The 24,779-nt window shown below is 45.5% G+C and overlaps 4 protein-coding genes across 4 annotated transcripts; 2 read left to right on the top strand and 2 right to left on the bottom strand.

Moving 5' to 3' along the window:
• Positions 1 to 1,115: 1,115 nt before the first annotated feature.
• Positions 1,116 to 4,002, bottom strand: LOC6558444 (proton-coupled amino acid transporter-like protein CG1139). The gene is made up of 9 exons (XM_001984459.3): positions 3,795 to 4,002; positions 3,234 to 3,350; positions 3,022 to 3,172; positions 2,838 to 2,959; positions 2,553 to 2,779; positions 2,354 to 2,484; positions 1,730 to 1,908; positions 1,489 to 1,664; positions 1,116 to 1,414 (listed from the first exon to the last, which is right to left on the bottom strand). Exons 1-9 carry the CDS (start codon positions 3,797 to 3,799, stop codon positions 1,161 to 1,163), a joined length of 1,362 nt encoding a protein of 453 aa, XP_001984495.1. The 5' UTR covers positions 3,800 to 4,002; the 3' UTR covers positions 1,116 to 1,160.
• Positions 4,003 to 4,528: 526 nt separating this feature from the next.
• Positions 4,529 to 7,336, top strand: LOC6557041. Its single transcript, XM_001984460.3, has 3 exons — positions 4,529 to 5,020; positions 6,501 to 6,830; positions 6,889 to 7,336. Exons 1-3 carry the CDS (start codon positions 5,003 to 5,005, stop codon positions 7,210 to 7,212), a joined length of 672 nt encoding a protein of 223 aa, XP_001984496.1. The 5' UTR covers positions 4,529 to 5,002; the 3' UTR covers positions 7,213 to 7,336.
• Positions 7,266 to 9,929, bottom strand: LOC6558257 (succinyl-CoA:3-ketoacid-coenzyme A transferase, mitochondrial). The gene is made up of 4 exons (XM_001984461.2): positions 9,739 to 9,929; positions 8,963 to 9,167; positions 7,774 to 8,750; positions 7,266 to 7,711 (listed from the first exon to the last, which is right to left on the bottom strand). The coding sequence occupies exons 1-4, from the start codon at positions 9,793 to 9,795 to the stop codon at positions 7,397 to 7,399; spliced, it is 1,554 nt and encodes a 517-aa protein (XP_001984497.1). The 5' UTR covers positions 9,796 to 9,929; the 3' UTR covers positions 7,266 to 7,396.
• A 1,452-nt stretch (positions 9,930 to 11,381) lies between these two features.
• Positions 11,382 to 24,773, top strand: LOC6556462 (lysosomal-trafficking regulator). The gene is made up of 18 exons (XM_001984463.3): positions 11,382 to 11,653; positions 11,721 to 11,797; positions 11,874 to 12,018; positions 12,125 to 12,235; positions 12,309 to 14,928; positions 16,034 to 16,816; positions 16,889 to 17,331; positions 17,388 to 18,353; positions 18,414 to 20,009; positions 20,070 to 20,240; positions 20,300 to 21,040; positions 21,099 to 21,232; positions 21,295 to 22,039; positions 22,110 to 22,251; positions 22,314 to 22,672; positions 22,743 to 23,644; positions 23,702 to 24,172; positions 24,235 to 24,773. The coding sequence occupies exons 1-18, from the start codon at positions 11,528 to 11,530 to the stop codon at positions 24,353 to 24,355; spliced, it is 10,653 nt and encodes a 3,550-aa protein (XP_001984499.2). The 5' UTR covers positions 11,382 to 11,527; the 3' UTR covers positions 24,356 to 24,773.
• Positions 24,774 to 24,779: the final 6 nt, after the last annotated feature.

Raw genomic sequence — 24,779 nt, 5'->3', positions numbered from 1 at the left:
TAAATTACTTAATAAAAAACTTATTATTCACTTATGCAAAAACACAAAATTTCATTTAAATAGGATTTATGATGAAAGATTGAAAGGAGCAGAGCCGATTTCTCTGTGATCATTACTCACTTTGTTGGACATTTTTAGCATCATTTTTGGGGTTTCTAACTTAAGCAATTATATTATCATATTAATGTTGCAACGCAATTACTTACTGCAACTCTAAAATGTCGTTGTGAATATATGAGCAAAAAAAAAGAAAGAATATCATAAAATGTATATAAATTCAGACTGTGAACTGACAGACATTTTCGATAATATGAAATTTCATTGTTCTAGGTGACAATAAGTAACCAGCGATTTGTGACTCATTCAAGGCCGATTCATTAAATATATAATTAATCATTTGTATAAATGTAAGACTTTAAACAACAATAACATTCTTATTGTTCAAATATTAATTCAGATGGACAACACTGCAATTCGGAGAGGAAATTTCAACACAATGCTGAGTAACTCGATTGACTGACAAACAGCCCGCAAGCAAAAATGGGGGGTCAACTTCATTCAGTTTTATCCAATAATTCCAATAGCTGACAAGGAGTGCTGAAATTGCTGTCGATACTAGAAGCTGACAGCTTGTTATGCATTACTATGCCCTGATAATCAAAACACTAGCAAAAATCTGCAATGGCAACAAACAGCAGATCTAACAAGTGCCAAATAGGCTTCGATTAGAAAGCATTTCAGGTCCAATCAAACCCAAGGCAACTGGTAAATGAGGACACAGACTTGTTAACTTGTTAACTTACTCTTGGTGTGTCTGCTAACCTCAACTGAAGAGCTACTTAATATTAAAGACCAGCAATTCAGAGCAGCCATCTTAGGACTACTTTTTAAAAAACGTATGACCCTCTTCCATAATGCACCCGCTGTGTGTGCGCAGACAGTAATAATTAGCAGTGCAAACAGCTGGGTGCAGCCACCCAAATGACAAACACAGCCCGTAACATGGTTTGCATATGCTACACGCAAAGGCTACGCTAGATTACGCATACGCAGCGTTGCACAAACATTGCTGCCAGGGCTACAAGTCTTAAATGAAGGCCAAATAAACATGTGTATTGGTATTGGTATTAGTTTTTAATGGCGAACATTATGAGGCCAGATTAGGCCACTTTCCCCGACATCGCGTTGACAATGTCCACGATGCTGACGTAAGTGCCCACTGCGCCCCCAAAAACGCCAAATATCAACAGCAGCAAATTGAAAACAAGTCGGTATCGATATGGTCCGTAGCCTTCTTCGTAGATAACACAGATGTGGAGCAGGGCCGGAAAGATGAGACCCAGTATCGATAGGCAAAAGGAGCCGACGAGCGACAGGAACAGCGATAGATCCGGAATGGCAATGGCACAACCAACTGCAAATATGACATATATATGTATATAAATAAATTGATCGAAATTTGTGATTTAGAAATGATGTGCAGCTTACAGGTGAGCAAGACAATCAGCGCCCGAAAGATTAGCTCGTAGAGCGTATGCATCTTGACATTCTCGATACGCTTACTCAAATACTGGCCCCACACAATGTGCGCTGTGACATATCCCTGCAGCGCATACGATATGTATGTGGTGATAGCGAAGAAGATTTTCGCCACCTGGGCGGCTCTGCAAAATAGCAACAAAATATTTCGGTTTCGATGGCAACCAATTAATATTCGGATAATACTTACACTTTCTCCTGTGGTATATTCAGAGTAACGCTGCCCAAAGCTTCATCGCCGTACTTCCAGTAGCCGAAGAAGCCTAAGAGCAAATACAGACTCATCACAATACCCATGCCAATGTTCATGATGCCACAAGGTTGCACATAGGCCCGAGGCGTGGCCATATTCTCTTCTATAGCCAAAATCTAACCAAAATAAGTGAGAGCGCTGTAGTCGGTTATAATCGATTGGGAAATTGGGAAAAACTAGCTGATAATAAATGGCAAAAAAAACTTCTTGCGGGTTATGATTATAGCCATAAGTTCATGCTTAAGTGTTAGCCACAAAAAGTTTTTCAGGTCAGTCAAATCTTTCCACAGTCATAACTTTGTCAAAAGTAACCCGATTTTCAAAAGGCTGGGCTTTTTGATCATAGTTTGACCTCTAGAGTTCAAGGTTTTTTGGTAATTGGTTGACCTCTGCTACACTCAAAAATAGAAATGCGATTCTAATTTAAAAACCAAGCTAAAATTATATCGTCAAAGAGTGCTTGAGCCACAACTTAGTCAAATGTTTACCACTATTATCAGAGTGTAAGGAGAATGTTCGAGGTGGCAACAGCGCTCCCATAAATAATCCTTAAGTACTTACCACCCCCACTGCCTCTATGGCAAAGAGCACAGTGCCAAAGAAAGTGGGCAGCTTAGAATAATGCACGACTGGTTCGCGAACGCTCAGCGGTGGCAAATTCTCGAATATGTAATACAGAACGATGCCAAAGCCTAAGGAAGAGGAAAAACGATATTTAAAATAGAATTCTTATGGACTTGCCAGTGCTTTGTGGACTAACCCACTACCAGCAACACGTTTGCAACACTGGAGAATGGCGCCAAAACCCGCAAGTTGCGTATGCTGTAGATCAGCAGAAGTGGAACTATCAGGATGGTCATGTGGATGCGGACATCCCATACAACCAAATACTCATCCACAAGTTGTTTGATGCTCTCCGCTATGAAGACCACATAGACGCAACAGATGCCAAAATGATAGAAGGCCAGAAATCCATCTACAAAAGGACTAAAGAGGTATGCATCTATAATATGAGAGTATGCATCTATAAGATAGGAGTACATACGCGGCAATGTGCGAGAAGCAGCGCAGACAGGGTGGTCCTTGTTGTAGGCCCATTTTCATGGCCTCCGAGAAGGTGATGTACGGAACCCGTTTACGCTTGCATAGTATGTACATGCTGCTGATCTGCAACAATCGAACAATCCGCAATCTAAACAGTTCAAAGCAAAGTCGCAACTTGAACTTACCAGTTTATGTAGACAGTATAGCGCCAGAAGGCCAATGATTGAAGTAAAGATAAATCCATTGATATAGCCCGCATGCGCAAAGGCGCTGGGCATCGCCAGGACACCGGTGCCAATGGATGCTTTCAGGAAGTGTGCAAAAGTTTGCCAGTTGCTGAAGATCATCGTAATTGTCACATAAACAAATACTCGAGAATTATAATTTCAGTACTCACTTGGTTGGGTTCTTCACATTGCGATGCATGTGTGGATCATAGTCATCATTGGAGGCGATTGTTGTTTTTGTTGTCGTCGTTTCTGGATATGAAATCGATTCATTCTTGACATGATTCCTATGTGATAAGCAAACAATAAATTATCATTAAGTGATTTTTACAGCACTGACTATTTTACTTGTCGTTAACCGAAAACTTTTTTTGGCTTGCGTTTTTATTAACTGATAAGCATACCCCAAGGAAGAAAAACAATTGTAAATGTTTATTAGCCTAGCAAAAGGCATACGCTCGTTAAACCGAAAATGTGATTAGTTTAAGAGCTATGGTTAATGACTTTTTAACAAGCTGGCAACTGTTCTACAAAAAAAAGAAAAATAAATAACAACAAAAAAAAAATAAAAAATAAAATAATTCAAATCTAAAATACCCAAATAGAGAACACATTTGTTTACACTGAAAATGACAGTGTGTCAGTCATTTTGTTATTGCTTGCGCTGCTCATTAGTGAGCAAAGTGCTTATGACTGAAGATTCTCCAGTTAAGATAATCTAAGTTACTCACTTCATTGTCAGGCGAAAGTAGCGAGAAAAATAATTCTTTGTTAAACCTACTCAACGACTACTGTTTAATATAAATCGTATATCACACGCGCGGCTATTAAGATAAAGGAATACACTATTTATACTATTACTTAGGATTAGCGTTTAAAGTATTTGTGGGAGGTGCAGTGAGCGACACAACCTAACGAGGCGCCCAACTCTCAGCTACTAAATCAAAAACGCAGTTCGAATAAGCTCAACACCCCCCAAAACAAGTGCAAAACAACTCACTTAAAGAAAAAAGAAAAATAAAACTTAATCTACCAAGATAAATTTGTTAAAAAAATATTTATAAACAATTCAAAGTCAAAAAAAAAAAATTAGCAATATATATATATATTTTTATCAACAGAGGCACCAAAATTTAAAACTGGTTTGCAAAGTAAACTCAAAATAATTTCGAGATCGTTTTTAACGCACCACAATTCATATATATAACTGCAATTTGGGCAAAAGGCGTGAGCTTTGTTATACATTTAGCGAAGACAGCAACCAGTACAAAGCTTTTTATTAAGAAACCCACCACACGGCGCTGCCAACTTGCTGTTGAGCGATCTAATTGTATTGCTCTCTATTTTTAAGACTGCCACATAGAGTACTTTTTGCTCATTATTTGCCAAAGCTTTATTTATTATTTTTTGCTTATTGTTCATTCGAAAGCTGTTCATAACAGACGTGGATTCTCTTTCCACTCTCGTGCGCGTGAAATTAGCTGCGAAAAGTCGGCGGAGAGAAAATAAAACTAATTTATATTAATATATATATAAATATATATATATCAACAATATACGATACGGTTTTTTAATTATTGTGAAATTGTGGCCATTTTATGCGATTTCAAACGCAATTAAATAGAAAGAGCCAACAACACGCTCAACCGGTTTTAATTATATGTAATTTTCTCATCGCGTTTACGTCGAATGAAACGTGTGGCGACAAATTAATATTAACAAAATACAAAATAAACAATGTAAAAATGTGTAGCAGCCAGATTTGTGTTTATTTTCCAGCATTGCTAGAAAAATGAATAAATAGATAAAAGCCCAGCTAAGTTCGAAAATCAAGCATCACAAAACGATAAGAATACTATTATCCAGCAATCATAAACCAATCAAATACAATAACAACATATAAAAAAAAGAGCGTAATAAAACAAAAACCAAAACAACCATGGTCTACTCCATAAAGGTGAGCCAAAAAAACACATTTGCCGATTAGCCAGACATTAATTTACATTTTAGCGTAGATTTTAATACTTAAATGATGTCTGGCCAAACAAACTGGTTTTAGAGAGTCTTCTTTTCACACATTTTAAGCATTGCCGGCAATTTTCGCAATTTTATAGAATGCTCAACTGAATGTTAGACAAGCAGAGAAAACATCAATCGTTAGTCGGAGCATACTATGTGCTGCATATATGTATATTGTGTGACGCATGTGGCACTCTGATAATCTCGACCCATTAAAAGATTGCAGCTAGCTGCACTTATCACTGGAAAGGGTTTATCGATTAATCATGTATATGGAGAACATTGACGACGCCTTGAATTACATAGCTTTATCGTTGAGCTGTCATCAAATTATGCGACAATCAGTGAACAGGTAGTAAAAACCGTTAAGCACCCTTTCATGATAGCCTGTTGAAAATCAAGTCGTTTTCGAGTGCTACTTTAAGTAAGCCAGACGAATTTGAGGAACAAACTGTGGAAACTGGAAATAGGGCAATATAATGGGGTATATATAACATCATGCATAGGAATTATCTGCTTTTTGTAAAAGTTGTCCTATCACTAATGTTTATTGATTTCAAAAACTATTTGAGCCGGTTGAGGTCTCTTTAATTACATACACTTAAATAATTATTATAATAGTACCTATTATTAAGCAAACATGTTTTCTAATGTCCAATTTTCATTGTCAGTCAGGATTAACGACATATATATTTAAATATCACGCAAGTTTAGACTTGTAACGTGTTTTAGAATCATTTCGTGATCATATGCAACAGTTTCAATTTGATGGGCGTGGCTCATCCATGGGATCGTAGACTAGACCTGAGAGACTACAGGCACTGTAGTACTGTAGCATGTATAATAATAATATGAAAGCCAACGGAATGATAAGCCTCAAACGTTGCAAATATAAGCCCGAAGGCGCCGTATCTCAAGTCCCGCTGATAGCGATAAGTTATTATTATTAATGTCGGGCATGCCCGAGCCCAAAAATAAAAAATCCGAGTTCTACCTAAGGTTAGTGTCAAGCTAAACATGATGGTGGTAAGATGTGTACAATGGCAGTTATTTCGTGTGCTGAGTATCATGAATCATTTGACGGTCGAGCAGACGGTATCGAACCACTGGGGGTATCACTATCAGAATAGTCAGTCTCGTTATTTTCGACGAACAATAACAAACAAAAATTAAACAGAAACAATTTAGTTGCCTTATCAGAATTGCTCAGTGCCGTATGACAAACTACGAGTGCAAAAAGTTCAGATCAATAGAAAATAATTTCAATTTGAATTGTTAATTTCATCATTAAACATGAACGAATATATTTGCTTTGCCTTTGTTAACATTCGTTGACAGTACACAGTAGATAACTAATTGTGTTGCTTATCTCATACATTCAATCTTTAATCTGAAGCTAATCTTAATATAATTTGCAGAACAGCGAAACTGGTGAGTTTGAGTACTTCTACACCGATTCAGCACGCGTCAAACAGCCCAAGTACGATGAGGAGACCGGCGAACCAGTCAACGATCAAATGAAAGTGCGATATCGAAAGCATGGAAACTTCCATGTGCCCAAGCACTATTTGCGTGGCACCATCTGCGATGAGGTGGATCATGTGCTGGCCAACAAACACCATGTCCACGAGGACATCTCGGCCAAGCATTTGGTTGGCCAGGAAACCATAAGTCAGGTGTCTGAATTGAAGAAAATCACGCCCGGCTACGAGCGCGAGGATTACATCAAAATGGACGGCGTTAGCAGCGTAAATTGGATGATCATCCATCATACACACAAATCAAATGATCCTCTCCTTTTTGCAGAACATTATATTGGGCTATGAGCGCCAGAATTCCTTCCTGATCTTCTTGATACCCACATTGTTCAGCTGGAACATCTTTTTGTGGGCACTGCTGTCCGTTTTGGAGATTTTTCTGCACATGTTGTCGCATTACAAGAACTCTCTGACCATGCAGAAGAACATTTACTTTCGCAGTCCACTCCACCTCCTCACCTCGCAGTACTGTGCGATCTGTCGCAACGAGACCGGCAGCAAATACAATCGCACCTTTGATATTCTCAACAAACAAATGCGCCTTGCACACCAATCGGATGCATTGAAGAACATGGCCAAGGCCATCGGATGAGTGACGGTGCGGGGGGAGGGGGGCACGATTAACAGAATTGTAAAACAATTGACTTTAATGGTAATAAAATCGATTATTGTTTCACGTTTAATAACAACAATAAATGCACACATATATCACCTCAGTAACTGAACAGTAACTTTTACATAGCTTTCTTTCTACATGCCAACCTCAACTCAACAACTCAAATGGGTATTTGCGACATTTGCTTCACATTCGGCGAGACGGTGAACTTGGCGCCCGTGCATGCAATTATATCGTCGACAGTGAAGCCCTCGGCAACCTCAAGGAGGGTGAGGCCAACGCCCTTTTCCACCTGAAACACTGCCTTCTCGGAGATGATCAGATCGATGACTTCCTTGCCCGTCAGTGGCAGCGAGCAGTTCTCCAGAATCTTGGGTGAACCATCGCGTGCGTTATGCTCCATGGTAATGATGACTTTAGTGCCGGGCGCAGCCACCAGATCCATAGCGCCACCCATGCCCTTCACAAGTTTGCCCTGCATTTGGAAATGAGATAAAGTTAGCTATTGAAATTGGTTGGCTGCTAATCTTCACTTACGGGTATCATCCAGTTGGCCAAGTCACCAGTGGCCGACACTTCCATGGCGCCCAAAATGGTCAGGTCAACGTGACCGCCACGAATCATGGCAAAGCTGTCATCGGAGCCAAAGTAGGCAGCACCTGGCATAACAGTAACGCTCTCCTTGCCGGCATTGATTAGATCTGGATCCACATTTTCCTTTGTGGGAAACGGGCCAAGGCCCAAGATGCCATTCTCCGACTGCAGCATAACACTCATGCCCTTTGGTATATAGTTGGACGAGAGCACTGGGATGCCAATGCCCAGATTGGCGTACATACCATCCTCGAACTCCAACGCCACTCTTCGAGCGATGCGTTCCCTCAAAGCCTGACCGGGACTTGATTCAGCAGCGGCTTTGCCCTCCTGCTTGGGCTCTGTGATGCGTAGACGCTCCACGCGCTTATTGTAGTTGCTGCCCTTGAAGATGCGCTTCACATAGATGCCGGGCACATGAATCTCATCTGGAGACAGAGCGCCAACAGGCACAATCTCTTCCACCTCAGCAACGGTAATCTTTGCAGCACGACACATGGGCGCATTAAAATTGCGCGCCGATTTGTTGAACACCAAGTTGCCCATGGGATCCGCTTTCTGTGCCTTGACAAAGGCAAAGTCGGCAAAGATGGACTCCTCCATAACATAGTTGCGACCATTGAAGGACTGCACCGGTTTCTTCTCACTGGCAATCAACACTTTGCCATCCTTCGCATACTTCACGGGTGCACCACCCTGCTGCACCAGCGTCGCATAGCCGGTGGGTGTGAAGAAGGCGGGTATGCCAGCACCACCCGCCCGAATCTTCTCCGCCAGGGTGCCCTGGGGCGTCAACTCCACGGCTAGCTCACCCTGTAAATACTGGCGCACCAGCTCGGTATTCTCGCCCACATACGAGCCAATCACCTTGGACAATTGCTTCTGCTTAATCAGCACACCCAGACCGCAATCGTCAACGCCTGCCGATAAGAAAGATAGCCCGTGAATTAAAAAAAAGAAAACAAAGTTGTAAATGTGCAGATTAGTTGTGTGTGTGGGTAATTTAAGCAAGTTGGCAACTCTACGAACAGCATTCGTGGTGAAATGTAAGCTTACAGAGTGCATTTGTTCATTGGCAACAGGTTTGACACCTGTTGTAAATTTGTATAACTGATAGAGCTGTTATACTTACCGCCATTATTGGACACCGCAGTTATATCTTTAACGCCCTTCTGCTTCAACGCATCGATCATCTTTTCGGGTATACCACAAATGCCAAATCCGCCAAAGAGTATTTTGGAGCCATCCTTAACATCGGCAACTGCATCGGTGGCAGACTCATAGATCTTCCCCTGGCGCCTGTGCTTGCCACTTGTCGAATAGCAGCATGCGATGAGCTAAAAAACAAATCAGAGAAAGTGGGGGGTAATCAGGTATTTTAGTTTACAATTTAATGGCCGCCCATTATTTGCATACCTGTTTGTCATGATTAGCTTGTGTGCGTAGTTTATATATACAGTAGAGATTGTGTGCGTGTTCTAAAATTGCGTAACCGCTGTCTCTTTATTTATTGCGACGATCGCGCGGTAGGTGGGACAATGGGTCATCATACGAACCTATTTAATTCATGTGGGGTGATTTCTATCAAAGCAACGCTTATCAAAACATAGACTCAGACACACAGACAGCGACCCTACAACACGCTCGCTTATCAAAGCCAACCTAGGCTGCTCCAATGAATATTTTTACTTATAACTATTCTATTTTTAGCAAGAATATCAACATATGCCTGGAAAGCACCTGTTTGAAAACTAGTTCTGTTGTTGTTATTGTCAGAGAATAACCTGCGTCGTCTAACACAGCACAACTTTTAGTGTGCTTCTGATATTCTAAGAATAGTATCTTTGTTGTTGCTATTATTTTGCACATTTTGGGAATTATGTATTTTTATGAATATGTTGCTCCTACCTTGAATGTTTCCCTCTGGCTGCCAATGGAGTTGCACGCAGTTAATCGGCGCAGCATTTTGTTAGATTATGCTTAGTTACACTTACAACAATAACAATTAATAACTATTTCACTTAATAACAATTAATCCACCGCTTTTAGCTGCGAGTTTCGTCCAGGAGGCAAACGCGATCAACTAAAATCCAAAACTAACAGCTGCCATTCACTACCTTGGCCTCTCTAAAATATTAACATTATCGCGAATGTTGTTAACAGCGCGCACTAGTTTGGCAAAACTGCTGTTATTTGAATTTCACATTTATAACAAGCATCACAGAACAGAATTAGTAAGTGCAATGTGCAATTGTGACTTCAGTATGGGTTCATGGAAAAGAATTTGTTTTATATTTTAAATTTTCTTCAAAGAAAATAAAAAATAACCTTTAATTTAAAAGCTGCCAATTGGCGCCAAGTGACTGTAATAACGAGCCATAACTAACAGAGCAATAGCTTGTAGAGACAACCTGTAAGGAACAAACTTAACAGCTGTTATGTTTTACATCTTATCGATATATATAAACTACCGATATGTTGTTGGCGTTGCAGCTGATTTCTGCAATAACAAAGCAGTTTCAAAACGCTTATTGTTTATAACGATAGAACGCAAGCAAACAAATACGCGTACCAAAGGCAAAAACTGTGTGAATCACAAAAACGTTAATACCATTAAATAAACAAGAGTGTACGCGGCATACACTTCAAAACAAAATGGCGTACTAATTCGTTTTTGTTGCCTGCCGTTTCGGTGTTTTTTTTTAATATTTTGGTTCTCATTATTTTTGTTGTGTGTAAGGTCTGTTGATTTTCAGCTTTCATATATATATATATATATATATATATATATATGATACATATACAATAATACAAGTGCATATATATAATAAATAGCGTCACCAACGAATTTACGCAGTTTAGAATTTGATCATTTTCGGTGTTCAATTTGTCTGTCCCCATCGCAATTCCAATAAGCATTGTTGTTGTTTAGTGCTGCTGTCATTGTCCGATAAGCCAACTTTATAATTGGTTTACGACCAATTCAATAATTATTATTTCTATTGAATATGAAGTGTTGAAGTTGAAAAGTTGTTTTTGTAGTTGGAGCTGAGCTTATCGGCTGCGCTGCGCTGCTTTGCTCTGTGTGCATTAACCGTTACACCGACACGCATCATTGCCAGCTGTTTACCCGATGGGATGGGATGCTGCTGAGTGCTATTCGCCACCCACACACCTCAACCCCCCACTACATCTAGTACCCACTCCTCGCCGGCATCGGATTCGCTTGACAACAGAATATGTGCACTGTGTGCAGTGTGCCATTGGATTGCTATAAATAGTAATCGAATAGTTTTTCCTTCTCCAACAACAACAACATCAGCAACTACAAAAGTTTCCATTGTCGCTCGTCCAAATAATCAGCTTCACCGGCCTCTGTCTTTCTGCTGCTGCTTCTGCTGCGCAGCAGCGCTCGCTGCTGCTGATGCTGCAAATAATCACAGCATGCTCCCAACCCCTTCCCTATCTCCCACATACAGCAGCAGGCATATTTACATAGAGACGAAATGAAATACTTATACTCATTAATATACTTGTGTAATTACAGCTGGCTGCCAATCTTCTTTAATATTGCAGTTCTTTCGCTCAGTTTTGTTCCAACGCTTATTGCGGCCACAACGTTGCCCAATGCCCGAGAAGACAACTGCAACAGTAGCCGAAGCAGCAGCAGCAGTAGCAGTTAGCAGGGAGCGTTTATATGGCCATGGCGCTGGAGGAGGAGCAACGTCAACTGCTGCTGCATACATTGAACAGACTTTGGAGCCATTATCTGAAAGCCTTCGACTCTGAGGCCGTCGATGATAACCAGACAGCGAGTGTCAAGGTTTGTATGCGACTCGGATACCACCCAAAGTGTGTCCATTCAACTTATCAGCTGTGTTCGCTTGCAGGAACACTGGCTCTGGCAATTGCTCTACAACTTTCAGTACTTGGATGAGCAAACACTGCAGAATGCACAGTTCAACAGGTGAGTCAACCACCAGTGGAACACTGAATACTCTTCAATAACTGTAACTGTAACTTAACTGGGTATTTTCTTTCAGCAACTTTAATCAGCTGCCCGAGGAGCTCTGCTCCTATTTACTGGAGCAGGTGTATCAGATTATCAGCGCCGCCAAGCGATCACAGGAATCGGAACAGCAAGATAAATGCATCAAACAACTATGCAAGCAGCATAATCTGGCACAGGTAAAGAAGAGAATAATGCTATCTTTGTATTGCTTCGGATTAAATATATAATGCTCAACAGAGATTGTTCCTTATTCATACTTATGATGATATATATAAATTGCAGCTTATACTTAGCACAACCAGTGATTGCAACAAGATTCTTGCGTTGCGGACATTTCTCACTAATGGCTTGGGTCAACACTTGCTGGCCGTTCTGCTGCGCGTACAAATGAAGGCAAGTGCTTTTTGCATGCAGTTTGCTATTAGTTGCATTGTTATTGTTATCAGTTATTGCCATCACATTGCAGCACATCGCCTCGCTGAAGAGTCTCTGCCAGTTGTGTATAAATCTGTTCCCCAATTGCAAGTGGAGCGCAACAAATGCTCCGCTGAAGCCGCTAACCAGTATCGCTCAGTTTATTGGCAGCTTTCACCTCAACTCACAGCGCAGCAAAACGCGACGCCAGCAACAACAACAGCAACAAGTACGACTACCTATTGAGATTCTCGACAGCTTTGATCAATTTCGAAATGCTTGCAAGACAAGTGACGAGCTGGCGCTGATACTCATCCAATTACTCACACGTTGCATAGACGCGGAACAGGAGCCGCAGCTAAGTGTAACCGTGCACAACTTTGCGCTCGGTCATTTGTGCAGCAGCTGCGTGGATGAACCAGATGATGAGCAGCCCGGCGACAACGATGAGATTATCAAATTCGAGCTGCTGCAGCTAATTGCTCATTGTGTCAACAATTTTTACATGTACGAACAGCAGCCCAGCTCCTTGGATTTCAATGGCAACTTCAGTCAGCTGCTCTATGCGCTGGCCGCCAATCGTGGCAGCACCGTGCTCTCCCATGGCATACTCTACATCATGTTTGGCACGCTGCACAATCTGGTGGAGAATGCGGCGCAGCAGTTGAGCGAAATCGATGTGAAACACTTTGACAGCTGCTTTGATGTGCTGCAGGAGGCAGCCACATGCCCCACCTCAACATCGCTGCTCTTTCTGCATATCTACAAGCTGCTGCTGCGTCTCACGGATCACTTATCGCGGCAAGAACAGCAACAACAGTGTCTCATGGAGAGCAGCACCTCGAGTGCCTTGGTTAAACAGCAACAACAACAACAGCAGCCGCCACGCCACAAGCGACAGCGCCACAGTCAATTGCATTGCACGCAGCGCTCGCTCAGCTGCTATTTCCAGGGCAAACTGTATCAGCTGCTACCCAGTCTGGTGCCGGAGCTGCAGGAGCATAGCGTACGCTCGCTGTTGCGGACCGGCAGCTGTTGCTGCCACTACAATGCCGCCAACTATGCCACCTGGCTGCGCCTGGCCACCCAACTATCAAGCAGCTATCAGAAGTGCGCCTACAAATTTCTCCACTACAATGTGCTGCACACAATCTTTGTGAAGCGTTCGCCACAGCAATGTGGCGTGTGCGAGGAGAAGCTCAAGTCGCCCGTATTTCACACACAGCTACTGGGCATCTATAAGGACAACTATCGGGCACTGCTCAACAGCGTCTCAATGCTGCTGTTTCTGAAGCATCTAAAGCATATTGCTTATCTGTTGTCCTATGATCTGGCTGCTGGCATCCTGGCCGAAGTGGTCCTACCCGTTTTCCGGCAATACAAACAGTTCAGTGAGTGCAACCCAAAACCGAATCCAGCAATCAAGTTACCCCGCTTGCAAATGCCCGGCCAACTGGACAACTATCGCATCCTACACGAATGCCTGAGTATCTTCGTGATGTACCTGAGCGACATACGCCTCGTTAAGGCCTTCTACAACGAGGAGAACATTGGGTATATGCAGGATTTGTTGGATGTGCCCGAACTGCAGCGTGGCGTCTGTGATCTCATCAAGGTGGGCATCGATAACATTGCCTTCCTGGGCGACAATAGCCACGAACAGATCGCCCTCAGCCGGCGTCTCATACAACTCCAGTTAAATAGCAGTGATCGCGCTTCGCGACTCTTCCAAGCACTGCTCCACAGATGCGCTCAGCGATTGCATGCCAAATTTTGGCTGGAGGAGACGGCCGATACGGCACTGCTGCAGGGCCATAAGCCAGTCGATATATTATATATAACAGCGCTGCAGTGGACACTCAACTATGAGCTGCTCAAGACCAGTCAATTGTTCTACAATGAGTTTGCGAAAATCTACTCGATACCCGTGGAAATGATAGTTGATAATGATGATGAGGAGCAACAACAACAGCAGCAGCCGGAGCACGAGGAGAAGCTGCGACATGGTGATAAGACCATCATTGACATACTCAAGCTGAATTACAATGCGCTTAGCTGTTTCCTTATGCTACCCAAAGCGGTCATTGAAGCAAACTCAACCGCAACGACAACCACAGCGATGAAGTCACCTATTTCTGGCTCAAGTTCATTGGAGACTCTCGTGCCGCATTTACAGCTGCTGCCCAGTGCGCTGTCAGTCTCCACAACGACCGTTGCCAGTTCGGACTATGCGGATTCCTCCTTGGACTACGCCTCAATTATCAATAACTACGCATCGCAACCGGCATTGCCTTCCTTCCTGCAACACCTGCAGTCAAGCCAACCAGACGAGAGTATTGTGCTCTTTGACATACGCGGAAGCAATCACAACGCCGCCACCAACACCACCGCCAGCAACAGCAACAAAAACCACATCAACATCGAAGCAATGCAGCCCAGCCACTTGGGGGATGAGGTCGTCGCAAACGGACTGTTTTTTAAGCTGTTTAATATTGTGGGCTCACTATTTGGAGGCAGCACTGAGCGACGCTCGCCGAGCCCTGAACCAGCTCTGGATATTGATGCCGATTTGTTTACGCTGTTCGTGGCGAATGGCGAGTGCAAGAAACTGCTTCTAAAACTCTTCGAGGCGACCATGGCCATATGCATCAAGGGCTTTCAAAACGAAGATGGTGAGTTGCAAGTCTCTTTGTTCTGCAGAATGGGGCTAGCAGCGATTGTGCACTTAACTGGTTATCGCACTCTGCGCTACAAAGCACGGCGTTTCGGTTAGCTATGCATCAACTATTAAGTGGGCGTTCCATGCTTTACGGCTTCCAAACTAAACATTGACAATAAATAGATTCGGTATGGCAGACTATAAATACAGATATTTTTTACTGACGCATACATTTTAGAACCTTCGAGTTATGGCAAATCAACTGTAAAAAATGCAGGTATTCAGTTCCTAGAAACGATTGATGGCTTATCAACTGAAACATTTATATGTGACTGAGTACTTGTGACAACATTTGTTGTTGTATAGTTTAGTTTAAAATGCATATGGCTAGAGATTCATCAGGCACTGCAGGTCAGCACAGCTCGTCGTTCTGCTTGTTTTTCATTTTGCACATTCCGCGGCTAATGCGTTTCCAATGCAACAATCGGCATTGTTGGCTAAGGCTGGGATGTGAAGCCTTATTAATGCCCGCGAGGCGAGAACAAAGCGCACACATTCACACACAAGCTTAAGAGGTGGCGGAGGTGGAGGAGGAGGAGCGGTGCGACTAATAACGGTGCGTTGTGGTTTGCCAAAGAGAGTTAATTATAAGCCAACCAGCCAGCCAGCCACTCAGTCAGTTAGTTAGTTACTAAGTCAGTCAGTCAGTCGAAGTGGCAGGCAGACGCTGAGATACTTTGCTATAATACCAGCGCTTACCACGCTCGCATCTGGCCTCGGATGAGATTGAATTTCTCTCTTACGTTGTGTGTGTTGTGTGTGTTATGTGTGTTCGTGTGGTCTGTGTTTGTATATGTGTGTTTGTTTGTGTGTAGTTGCACACGTTACAGCAGTATTTTCATGGATACTGTAAGCATTCCACACGCTCCGCCAGACGGCACTTTTGCTTTAGCGCTCGGCCAACGCTGACGATAGTCATCATCATCATCTCTCATCAGCATTGTCGATGTTTTCACAAGATAAGCGAGCTGTTTCTTATCTAACGCTGGCTCCCACTATCTCGATCTCTTGATCAACGAGGAGACTACTCTCTGTTCTCTTTCATTTCGTTGTTGCAGTCGAGAAAATGCAGAAACACTTGCGCAAACTGAAAGCCGAAATATTGAGCAAAGCCTCCAGCGACTGGACAGAACATGGGGAGCACCATGCCCGAGACAATGCGGTTATATTAACACTGCAGACGCTGCTCAAGATTGGCGAGCTCTCGAGCACACACAATGAGCCAGCGGGCGTCGTGGTGAGCAGTCCAAATGGTGCCGCCACACGGACGCGACCACGTGCTCGCTCCTTCAACAGTGGCAGCGTGGAGCTGCCCAGACAGCAGACAGCAGTCAAGCTGCCGGCCAAGAACTCGCTGGCCACGCCACCCACGCCTCGACAACGGCCCAATTCCAGTGATGGCGCCATTGGCGACGCCGATTACTTCTCCACGCGTGCCTCAGTCAGCTGCGCCGCCGACAGTGAGTTGGAGCTGAGCGAGAACGAGCATGAGTGCTATCTAACCGCCGACGAGGGTTACGATGCGGATGGCGAAATCGCTGGACCAAGTGAATCCGAATGCGATCTTAACGGCGGCGTTGCGGCCGCCAATGAATCGTGGACACCTTTCCAGCCATCGTCACGCTATCGCAGTCACATTATGCACGAGGGACTGAGCCAACTGGTTGTGGAGATGCTGGTGGAGCTATCGCTACTGTGCATGCGCCAGCCCAGCGGCTGGACAGAGAGTCTCACCCAGCTGGCGAATCGTTTGTTTGTCATACGCGACTATCTGGGTGGACCATTGTGCCTGCTGCAAGGATTTGCTCCAGTGCTCGGCAGCAATGATGCCAAACTGAGAGGTAAGTGAAAAGGTAACTCTGGACTAGCTCTGATCTATTTCTCTGGAACTTGTTATTTCTCTTCTCTTGCAGAACTACAGCAATCCATACTGGAGCTCATCAGTCATCTGAACACACCCGATGTGCTCAACTGCTTCTTTGGCATCCTGAGCAGCAAACAGCCGCCAGTGGAGCTACTAATGCGTCACATGCATCACATTTGCGCTGGGAGTCTGCGACGCGCACAGCCCTGCATGGAACTGGAGTTTCCTATCACAATCGACGGCAAAGTTGTGATCACAGCGAATGCATCGATCAGTGAACAGATCGAACGTGTCAGATTGCAGCATCAGCGTTGTCAGGCAACCACTTTGTTCACACGCGCCGCCTGCATTGTGCCCGTGACGCAGACGAGCCTGTGGCAGCCAAATGGACTCACGCTCTCGCTGTGGCTGGAGGTGAAGGGTCAGCAAATGCATCGCAGCTTTACACAATTGAACGATGACGAAACACGGTACTCCGGCGAGGATTCAACGGTGAGTGCAGCGAATATCCTTAAATACAAATATGTTATATATTTGTGCTTCTCTAGAAATGTCATCTGGTCTCGTTGGGCAGCAGCGCCGCCATGCTCAGCATTTATATTAGCAACAATTTGCAATTAATTTTCGAGCTGGTGCGGCCCAGTGAACCGTTGCCAGCACGAGTCGAGGAGCACATGGAGGCCAGCAGTGAGCTGCCGTCACAGCTGAACAGCGGCAGTTTTCGTCATGCTCTGAAGCAAACGAAAATGAAACTGCTGAATAGCTTTGGTCAAATGCATCTGCTCAACGGACATGGACAGGTGGGGAATGAGGGCTGCAGTGGTTACTTTGAAGGCGCCAGTGTGCAGGTGCAGCAGCTACGCTTGCCGCGCAACAAATGGACGCATCTGGTGTTCGCATTGCAACAGCAGGCGGATGGATTGCAGATCGCCATCTTTGTGGATGGCCTCGACCAGCACACGCTCAGTTTGCCATTTCATAATCTGCGCCACGCCTCGCGCACGCACAGCTTTCAGATGCTGGCCGTGGGTGAAGGTGTTCCGGCCAAGAGTGGCAACAGCAACAGCAGCTCCTCACGCTCCACTCTGGATGGGTGTGCGCCACGCTATGCTCTGTCTAATCTAGTGCTCTTCAAGCGTCGCCTCGTTGAGCGCAATGTTATGCTTAATCTGACTGCAATGGGACCGGACTTTACCGAGTTCACCCAGTGCCAAGTGGCCAACTGGAAACCCAATTATGGTCATGTGCAACTTGGTAAACTGACCACTTCCAATTTTGGCAGCCATGCGGACTGCATGAAACTGTTGCGGGAGGCTCGTATCTTAGTCTACACGGCCCAACAGCCGGATCTGGTCATGTGTCACGATGCCAGCCAAGAGCTGGACATGGCATGCTATGGCCAGCCACAGGGACATATGCTCTATGGTGAACTGCTGCAGCATCAGCCACAAACGCTGCAAACGGCGGTGCTCCTAAGTGGCGGATTATCCACCATGCTTTATCTTTTCGCTAGGGTAAGTTGCCAACGTAAATCTCAACTGGCATCCAATTCACACGCACTCTTTCTTTCACAGATTGTGGAGCTGTCGGGCAGTGCCAATGCGCAGGCTTTGGCCTTGGATTTGCTGTTGCAGGTGGGCCACTCGGATGCCCAGCTTTATACGGAGTTTCTGCGTCAGGATTATCTGTCGCTCATCGGTTATGTCATCAAATCGGAGCGCTGCTCCAAGGATGTGCAACTGCTGCGCAGCATTGTGAACAATGCCTGCTCCCAGCCAGTGATCAGCCGCAAAGGCGATGTGCTCCATGTGAATGACAATACGACGGCCAGCTTAATTTATCCCAGTCTGCTGCTGGCGGTGCTTCTGCGCTACTCAGATTGGCATCGCTCGGGCGCCACGCATTCCGATGTGCTGGACATGCTGTTCCGTTGCATATTGGCGCTCAGCCGGGACAAGCATCCGCAGCGCGATTTCAACATGGAGCAGCTGCAGAAATCGGGTCTGCTGCGAGCGCTGCTCAATCTGTGCAAGGTGTATGTGATTGAGTCGCCAAGTCCAGTACACATATCGCCCTACGCAGCTGAATGCTTTGTCCAGATCTTGGCCGTATTTGCGGGCTCACCGCCGGCGCCTTCGTTGCTGGACGAAATGATGAAGCTGCTGCTGTTGCTGCACAAGCCCAGCGAGTGTTTTGTCACCCACGATCGTTCCAAGTTCTACTTTCTGCTGACGCCACAGATGCCGGTGAAGGAACGCTCCATTGTAGCAACGAATTTGAGCCGTGTGACCACCTCGTTTCGGCGTCAGGTCCAACCGCCCGTTCAGGAATTGGATGCAGAGCGTGCCGAGCGCATTAAACGATTGCGACGCCTGCACAACTCTAGTTCCAGCTATAGGCGTGCTCTTAACGACATGGAGGATCACCTGGACCAAATGGCCGACTGCTCCAATCTGAATAAGGCCGCACTGCATCTACTCAGTCCGGTGGAGGCATCACGTTGGCGTCTCAAGTTCAAGCGACGGCATCCCACTGCCTCCAGCCAAAGTCCCAAGCGAAGTCCGCTCAAGGTGGCACGCAAACGCGCCCATTCCCATCCCACTAAGTACTGGCAGCCCTCGATACACAGCACGCCCAGCTCGACACAGACAACACCGCTGCCCAGTCGTAAAACGGACTTTTACGAGCAACATGGCATTGTGATGCTGCAGCAGAGATTGCTCATCCTGCTCAAGGACTTTCTGTGCCTACTGCCCGACTCTGCCGTGGATGAGGTGCTGCGCCATTATGTCAAACTCGAATTTCTGCTCGTCCTGGCCAATCATCGCAGCTGTGCCGTGCGCACAGCCATCATCCAACTGCTGGCCGTATTGACCAAGCGTTTGGCTGCAGCAGAACTTGCTGCCGCCTCCAAGCAGCTGTATCCAATGCATCTGGCCAATCAGCTGACCATCCATGGCAGCGATGTGGCCATGTTTGAGGCGTGCTTCTCCTGGGTGAGCGATCTTCATGGCAATCTCACCGATATGCTTAGCTCTGAGATCATCTTTGGCATACGCCAGCGCTTTGGTCTGCAAGCCATGTTGGCCATTTCAATGGCCATGGACCACAGTAGCTGGATCACAGAGCCGCAACGTGTCTTTCAAGCGCTGCTGCGTCTCTATCTACAGGTGCGTCAGCTATTCTTCAGCTAATCCAGCTTATTTGCTAATATCTGCTCTGTTTCGCAGAATCCGAATGAACAATTGTGCCTGGTGGAGGCGGGTCTGCTGCAGTGCAGCGTCAAAGCACTGCATCAGCTGTATTCGCTGCGTCTCACACAGCCAAACATGGATCAGTCCATTGTGGAGCTACTGAGCGGCATTGGCGAGCGTGCGCTCAAATCTGTCGGACAAATAAATGTGAGTACACATTTGGACACATTTGCCACTAAATCTAATTATATCTTTCCCTTTTTCAGTTGGTTTGGGACATACTCAACATGCTGGCCTTTTACCAGGACAAACAGCCACCGCACATTGTGCGCAGCTTTCGCCGAGTGCAAGCTCAGCTGCAGCTGAAGTGGCTCAACGTGTTCTTCGAGGCCTGCAATGGAGCCAGCTGTAATCATGGCTATCGCTTAAGGAGCAGCCTGCCCGACTGTTCGCTCAGTCAGACGGAGTGTCGTACACGAATGGAGCTGCTCATTGATCGCTGCACACAATTCTTTACGGCCGGCAGCAAGAGCAGCACGTATGAGGATAAAAGCCAGGAGCTGGCACTGTTTGAGCTGCTCGTCTCCTATGGCATTGCCAACAATCATCGCTGCAATAATTTCATTGCCTGGGGACTGCAGCCATCGTGTCCGCGTGATTTGCGCGCCTACATTGTGGATGCGCTCTGGCGCACTTGTCATTCTGAGTTTCAATCATCCATCATATGCGATGTGAAGATGATCAAGGCGCTGTTGTGGCTCAGCCTAATGGAGGATGTGAAGCCACCCATTGAGAATTTGTCGAACCTGTGCAAGGAGCTGGGCATCAAGGAGGATGATTCCACTTGGAATCTGGAGCACGAGCTGGAGCGTTTGGAGGTGAATCGCAGCAGTGGGGCAGCTAAGCAGAAGCAGCTGCTGGAGAAGACGCTCTATAAATTTGAGCCACTAGTGCAGCACTGCATTGAGACCTCAATGGTGACCACGAGGCGTGTGGCGGAGTTGCAGGTAACTAGATCTCGCCTCAACTAGTACCCTAAGTATATTTCAATGATGTGCCTTACAGAATGCCGAGCGCAAGCTGCTCATGTGTCATATGAAGGAATACGATGACACCTCCACCTACACCAAGTGGCTGGAGATCATCCGTCGCATGACGCACGAGGGCGCACCCTGGCACTGCAGCGAGCGTGCCGAGTGGTGAGTATTATTCGCGTATTATGTGCTACATCCAAACGATGACTTCTTCATACTTACTGCAGCTCCTGGGAACTGGACGACACGGAGGGTCCATCGCGTGTTCATACGCGTCTGCGTCGCTGCCACTTGGACATTGATCGGCGCTTTTTCATGAACGACTACTGCCTGGGGCAGGGGCAGCGTGAGGAGCAGGATCAGTATATGCGTCCGCTGGAGTATTTGATAGCCAGCTACGATCAGCAATTGAACATATCGCTCAACTCCCAGATACTCTATAATTTTGCAGCGAAATTTCTGCCCGTCGATGGTGAAATCGATGGCGAGATTATTATAACCGATCTGAAGCTCTATTTTCTGGCCACATATCGTTGTAAATACTTCAATGTGAACTGTGATATATCGAACATAACTGAAATTTGGCTGAAGCGCTACCAACACCAGGAGAAGGCATTCGAAATACTATTGGACAGCAACAAGTCCTTGTTCTTTTCGCTGCAAAATGCCGACGACTGGAAGATCATGCGCGAGGTATTCTGTGATAAAATTGTAACCTTGCCCGACAATGATAAGGTGACGCAGCAATGGCGTGACGGCTTGCTGACCAACTGGGAGTATTTGATGGCACTCAATCAGATGGCCGGACGCACCTACAACGATCTCATGCAGTATCCAGTCTTTCCCTGGATCCTGGCCAACTACAAGTCCGAGACTTTGGACCTGCGCCTGCCACAAAACTACCGGCGTCTCCCGCGACCAATTGCCGTACAGCTGGAGGAGAATGAGCAGCATTACATAAGCAATTATGCGGTTTGTGGAGCACATCTTATTTCATTTAACTTTATTATATGTTAATAAATGTATTTACCTTGTTTTGCAGTACATCAACAGCACCAATACTAACATGGGCTCTCTAATCTTGAAGCCGTATCACTACAGCTCCCACTACTCCAACTCTGGCACAGTGCTACACTTCTTAGTGCGTGTGCCACCATTCACCAGCTATTTTCTGAACTATCAAGGTAATGCTCATCACATGCGAAAATAGTATCCTCGGTCTCACAATTGCATTCTCTTTTAAAAGACAACAACTTTGATTTACCGGATCGCACGTTTCATGCGTTGAATACCACCTATTGTCTGGCTAGCAGGGATAGTCCCACGGATGTCAAGGAACTCATACCCGAGTTCTTTTGCCTGCCTGAAATGTTCGAGAATTTCGAGCGTTTCAATTTCGGCCATCGACAGAATGGCGAACGCGTTGACGATGTCGCCTTGCCAGCCTGGTGTCAGCGGGATCCTCGTCTCTTTGTGCTCATACATCGACAGGCGCTGGAATCGGAACTGGTGCGCAACGAACTGCATCACTGGATCGATCTGATATTTGGCTTCAAGCAGACGGGCGAGAGTGCCGTTGAAGCCATTAATGTCTTCCATCCAGCGGTAAGTGTAAACAATCGAATAATCTTATCTATCTTTAAGATACGAATATATTCTTTTGGTTTGCTTGCAGACCTATGCTGTTTTTCTTGACTCGGAGACGAGCGATCCGATTGAACGCGAGGCAGTCAAAACTATGGTCAAGACGTACGGACAAATGCCGCGCCAGCTCTTCAAGTCGCCACATCCATCTACAAAGACATTGGAGTATGCTTTAGTCGACAAATCCATTGTGTCCAGTGTGAAGGGACTGCGCTGGGGTGTCTATGTGGGCTCGCCGCAGTTGAAGCCACCCACTTGGGCCAATATTCACAAAATACCCGGCACGGAGCGTCTAGTTAGCCTCAGTAATACAAATGTGGTATATGCGTTGGCCGCACGTGCTGGCGTAATGCAGGGCGCCGAACCGGATACATATAAAGTGATTTCGTGGGGCTACGATGATCGCATTGTGCGCATTCAGCCGCTGAACAAACCACAAGCGAAGCCCAAGAATCTGCTGCACAATGGCAGCTTTGATGACATCAGCGCCTGCGGCTGTGATGTCAACTGCAACCAGCTCTGGTTTGGCCACAAGTCGGGACGCATCAGCGTCTACAAGTGCACCAGCGGCGTCGAGGCACAACAGCGCGCAAGCACCAAGACCCGTCAAAGTTATGTGATCGGTTTGCAGCTCTCCTACAATTCAGCCTTCCGTAAGCTGACCACCAAGAGCACTGGATCCGGCATGGGTGCTGGAGCGTCCGACGACTCTGGCAATTTGCACAACGCAAACTCGTCGGCATCGATGGCCTCATCCGGTGGCTCCTCCAACAGCGATGCGATGCAGCGCGATGGTGCTGATCTGAGCTGGTTGGGTCCAACGTTGCTGGTGCGGCACACGGATGAGATCACATGCATTGCCCTGTCCGTGGAGTTTAAAATTGCAGTGACCGCTGGACGTGATGGCATTGCCGTCATTTGGGATCTCAACGAGTAAGTTGTTCACATTAGTTAAACTAAAAGTTTTTAACTAAAACGATACATCTTTAGCTGGAGCTATGTGCGCACCATTGCACGCCCCGCAGAGATACATCAGTCGCCCATCACGCACGTGGCCATCAGTCCCACGCTTGGGGACATTGTTACCGTGCACACGCTGCCCCAGCAGCTCACAAATACCGCAACAGATGCAAATGCAGTGCAGCCAAAGCCGACTCCATCCAAGCTAAGCACAGAGGACGAGTGCATCGAGGTGACCGAGGAGAGTATCGATGACTTCGTGAATGTCAACATCAATCCCAATGGCAAATCCATACTGCGTCTGCATTCGGTGAATGCACGCTATGTGCAGCATTTGGTGCACGAAGATCGCATTGAAGCCGTGTGCTATTCTTACATCAAGGAGGGCGTCGGCGTCAATGTTATTGCCACCGCTGTTGAGGGTGGCATTGTGCGTTTCTGGTCCAGCTGGAACTTGAGTTTTGTCAGCCAACTGGCCACAGGCATATCGCCTATACGCAGGTGAGTTCAATCTTTTGCGAATAAGTTGGCGGAAATCCACATTTAAATCGTATATTTTGCAGCATATGTTACTCCACGCATCAGCATTTGGTGGTGCTAACGCGGGATTCCAATATCCAGGTCTGGGAATCGGAGGGTCTCTACGGCAATGCTCCAAAATTTCCGCAAATCGTCTATAAATGAACTAAACGACATTCTCAATAACAGGAATAACTAAACTCAAAGCATATCAATGACAGACACATAAAACTGAATAGCTGAAGAATCAAAATTAAATCGATCTTTAAAATATATCAACTCACATTAGTTTTGTAGCCATAGGTTCATAAAGCTCTACAAATACATTTTTCTACAAACAACTTTTATAGTTTACCACATTTCGTTTTGTTCTTTATGGCTTATAAGAAAAATATTAATATAATTATGTGACGATGGCATCTCTGATACTATATAGTAACTATATACATATGTGTAAATTTATATCAGTGGAGAGAACAATCTATGCCACATAGTTTGCTCTTGCTTCGATATTACTTGTGCTGCGCTGCCTTCGAAATGTTGATATTATCAATAAACAATGCATTTTTGCAAAACAATTAAATTAAAC

The sequence above is a fragment of the Drosophila grimshawi genome, unplaced genomic scaffold (genome assembly GCF_018153295.1).
Source record: "Drosophila grimshawi isolate 15287-2541.00 unplaced genomic scaffold, ASM1815329v1 contig_44, whole genome shotgun sequence".
NCBI classification, from domain to species: domain Eukaryota; kingdom Metazoa; phylum Arthropoda; class Insecta; order Diptera; family Drosophilidae; genus Drosophila; species Drosophila grimshawi.
The sequence above is the reverse complement of the archived record's forward strand: the minus strand, read 5'-3'. Positions and strand labels throughout refer to the sequence as shown.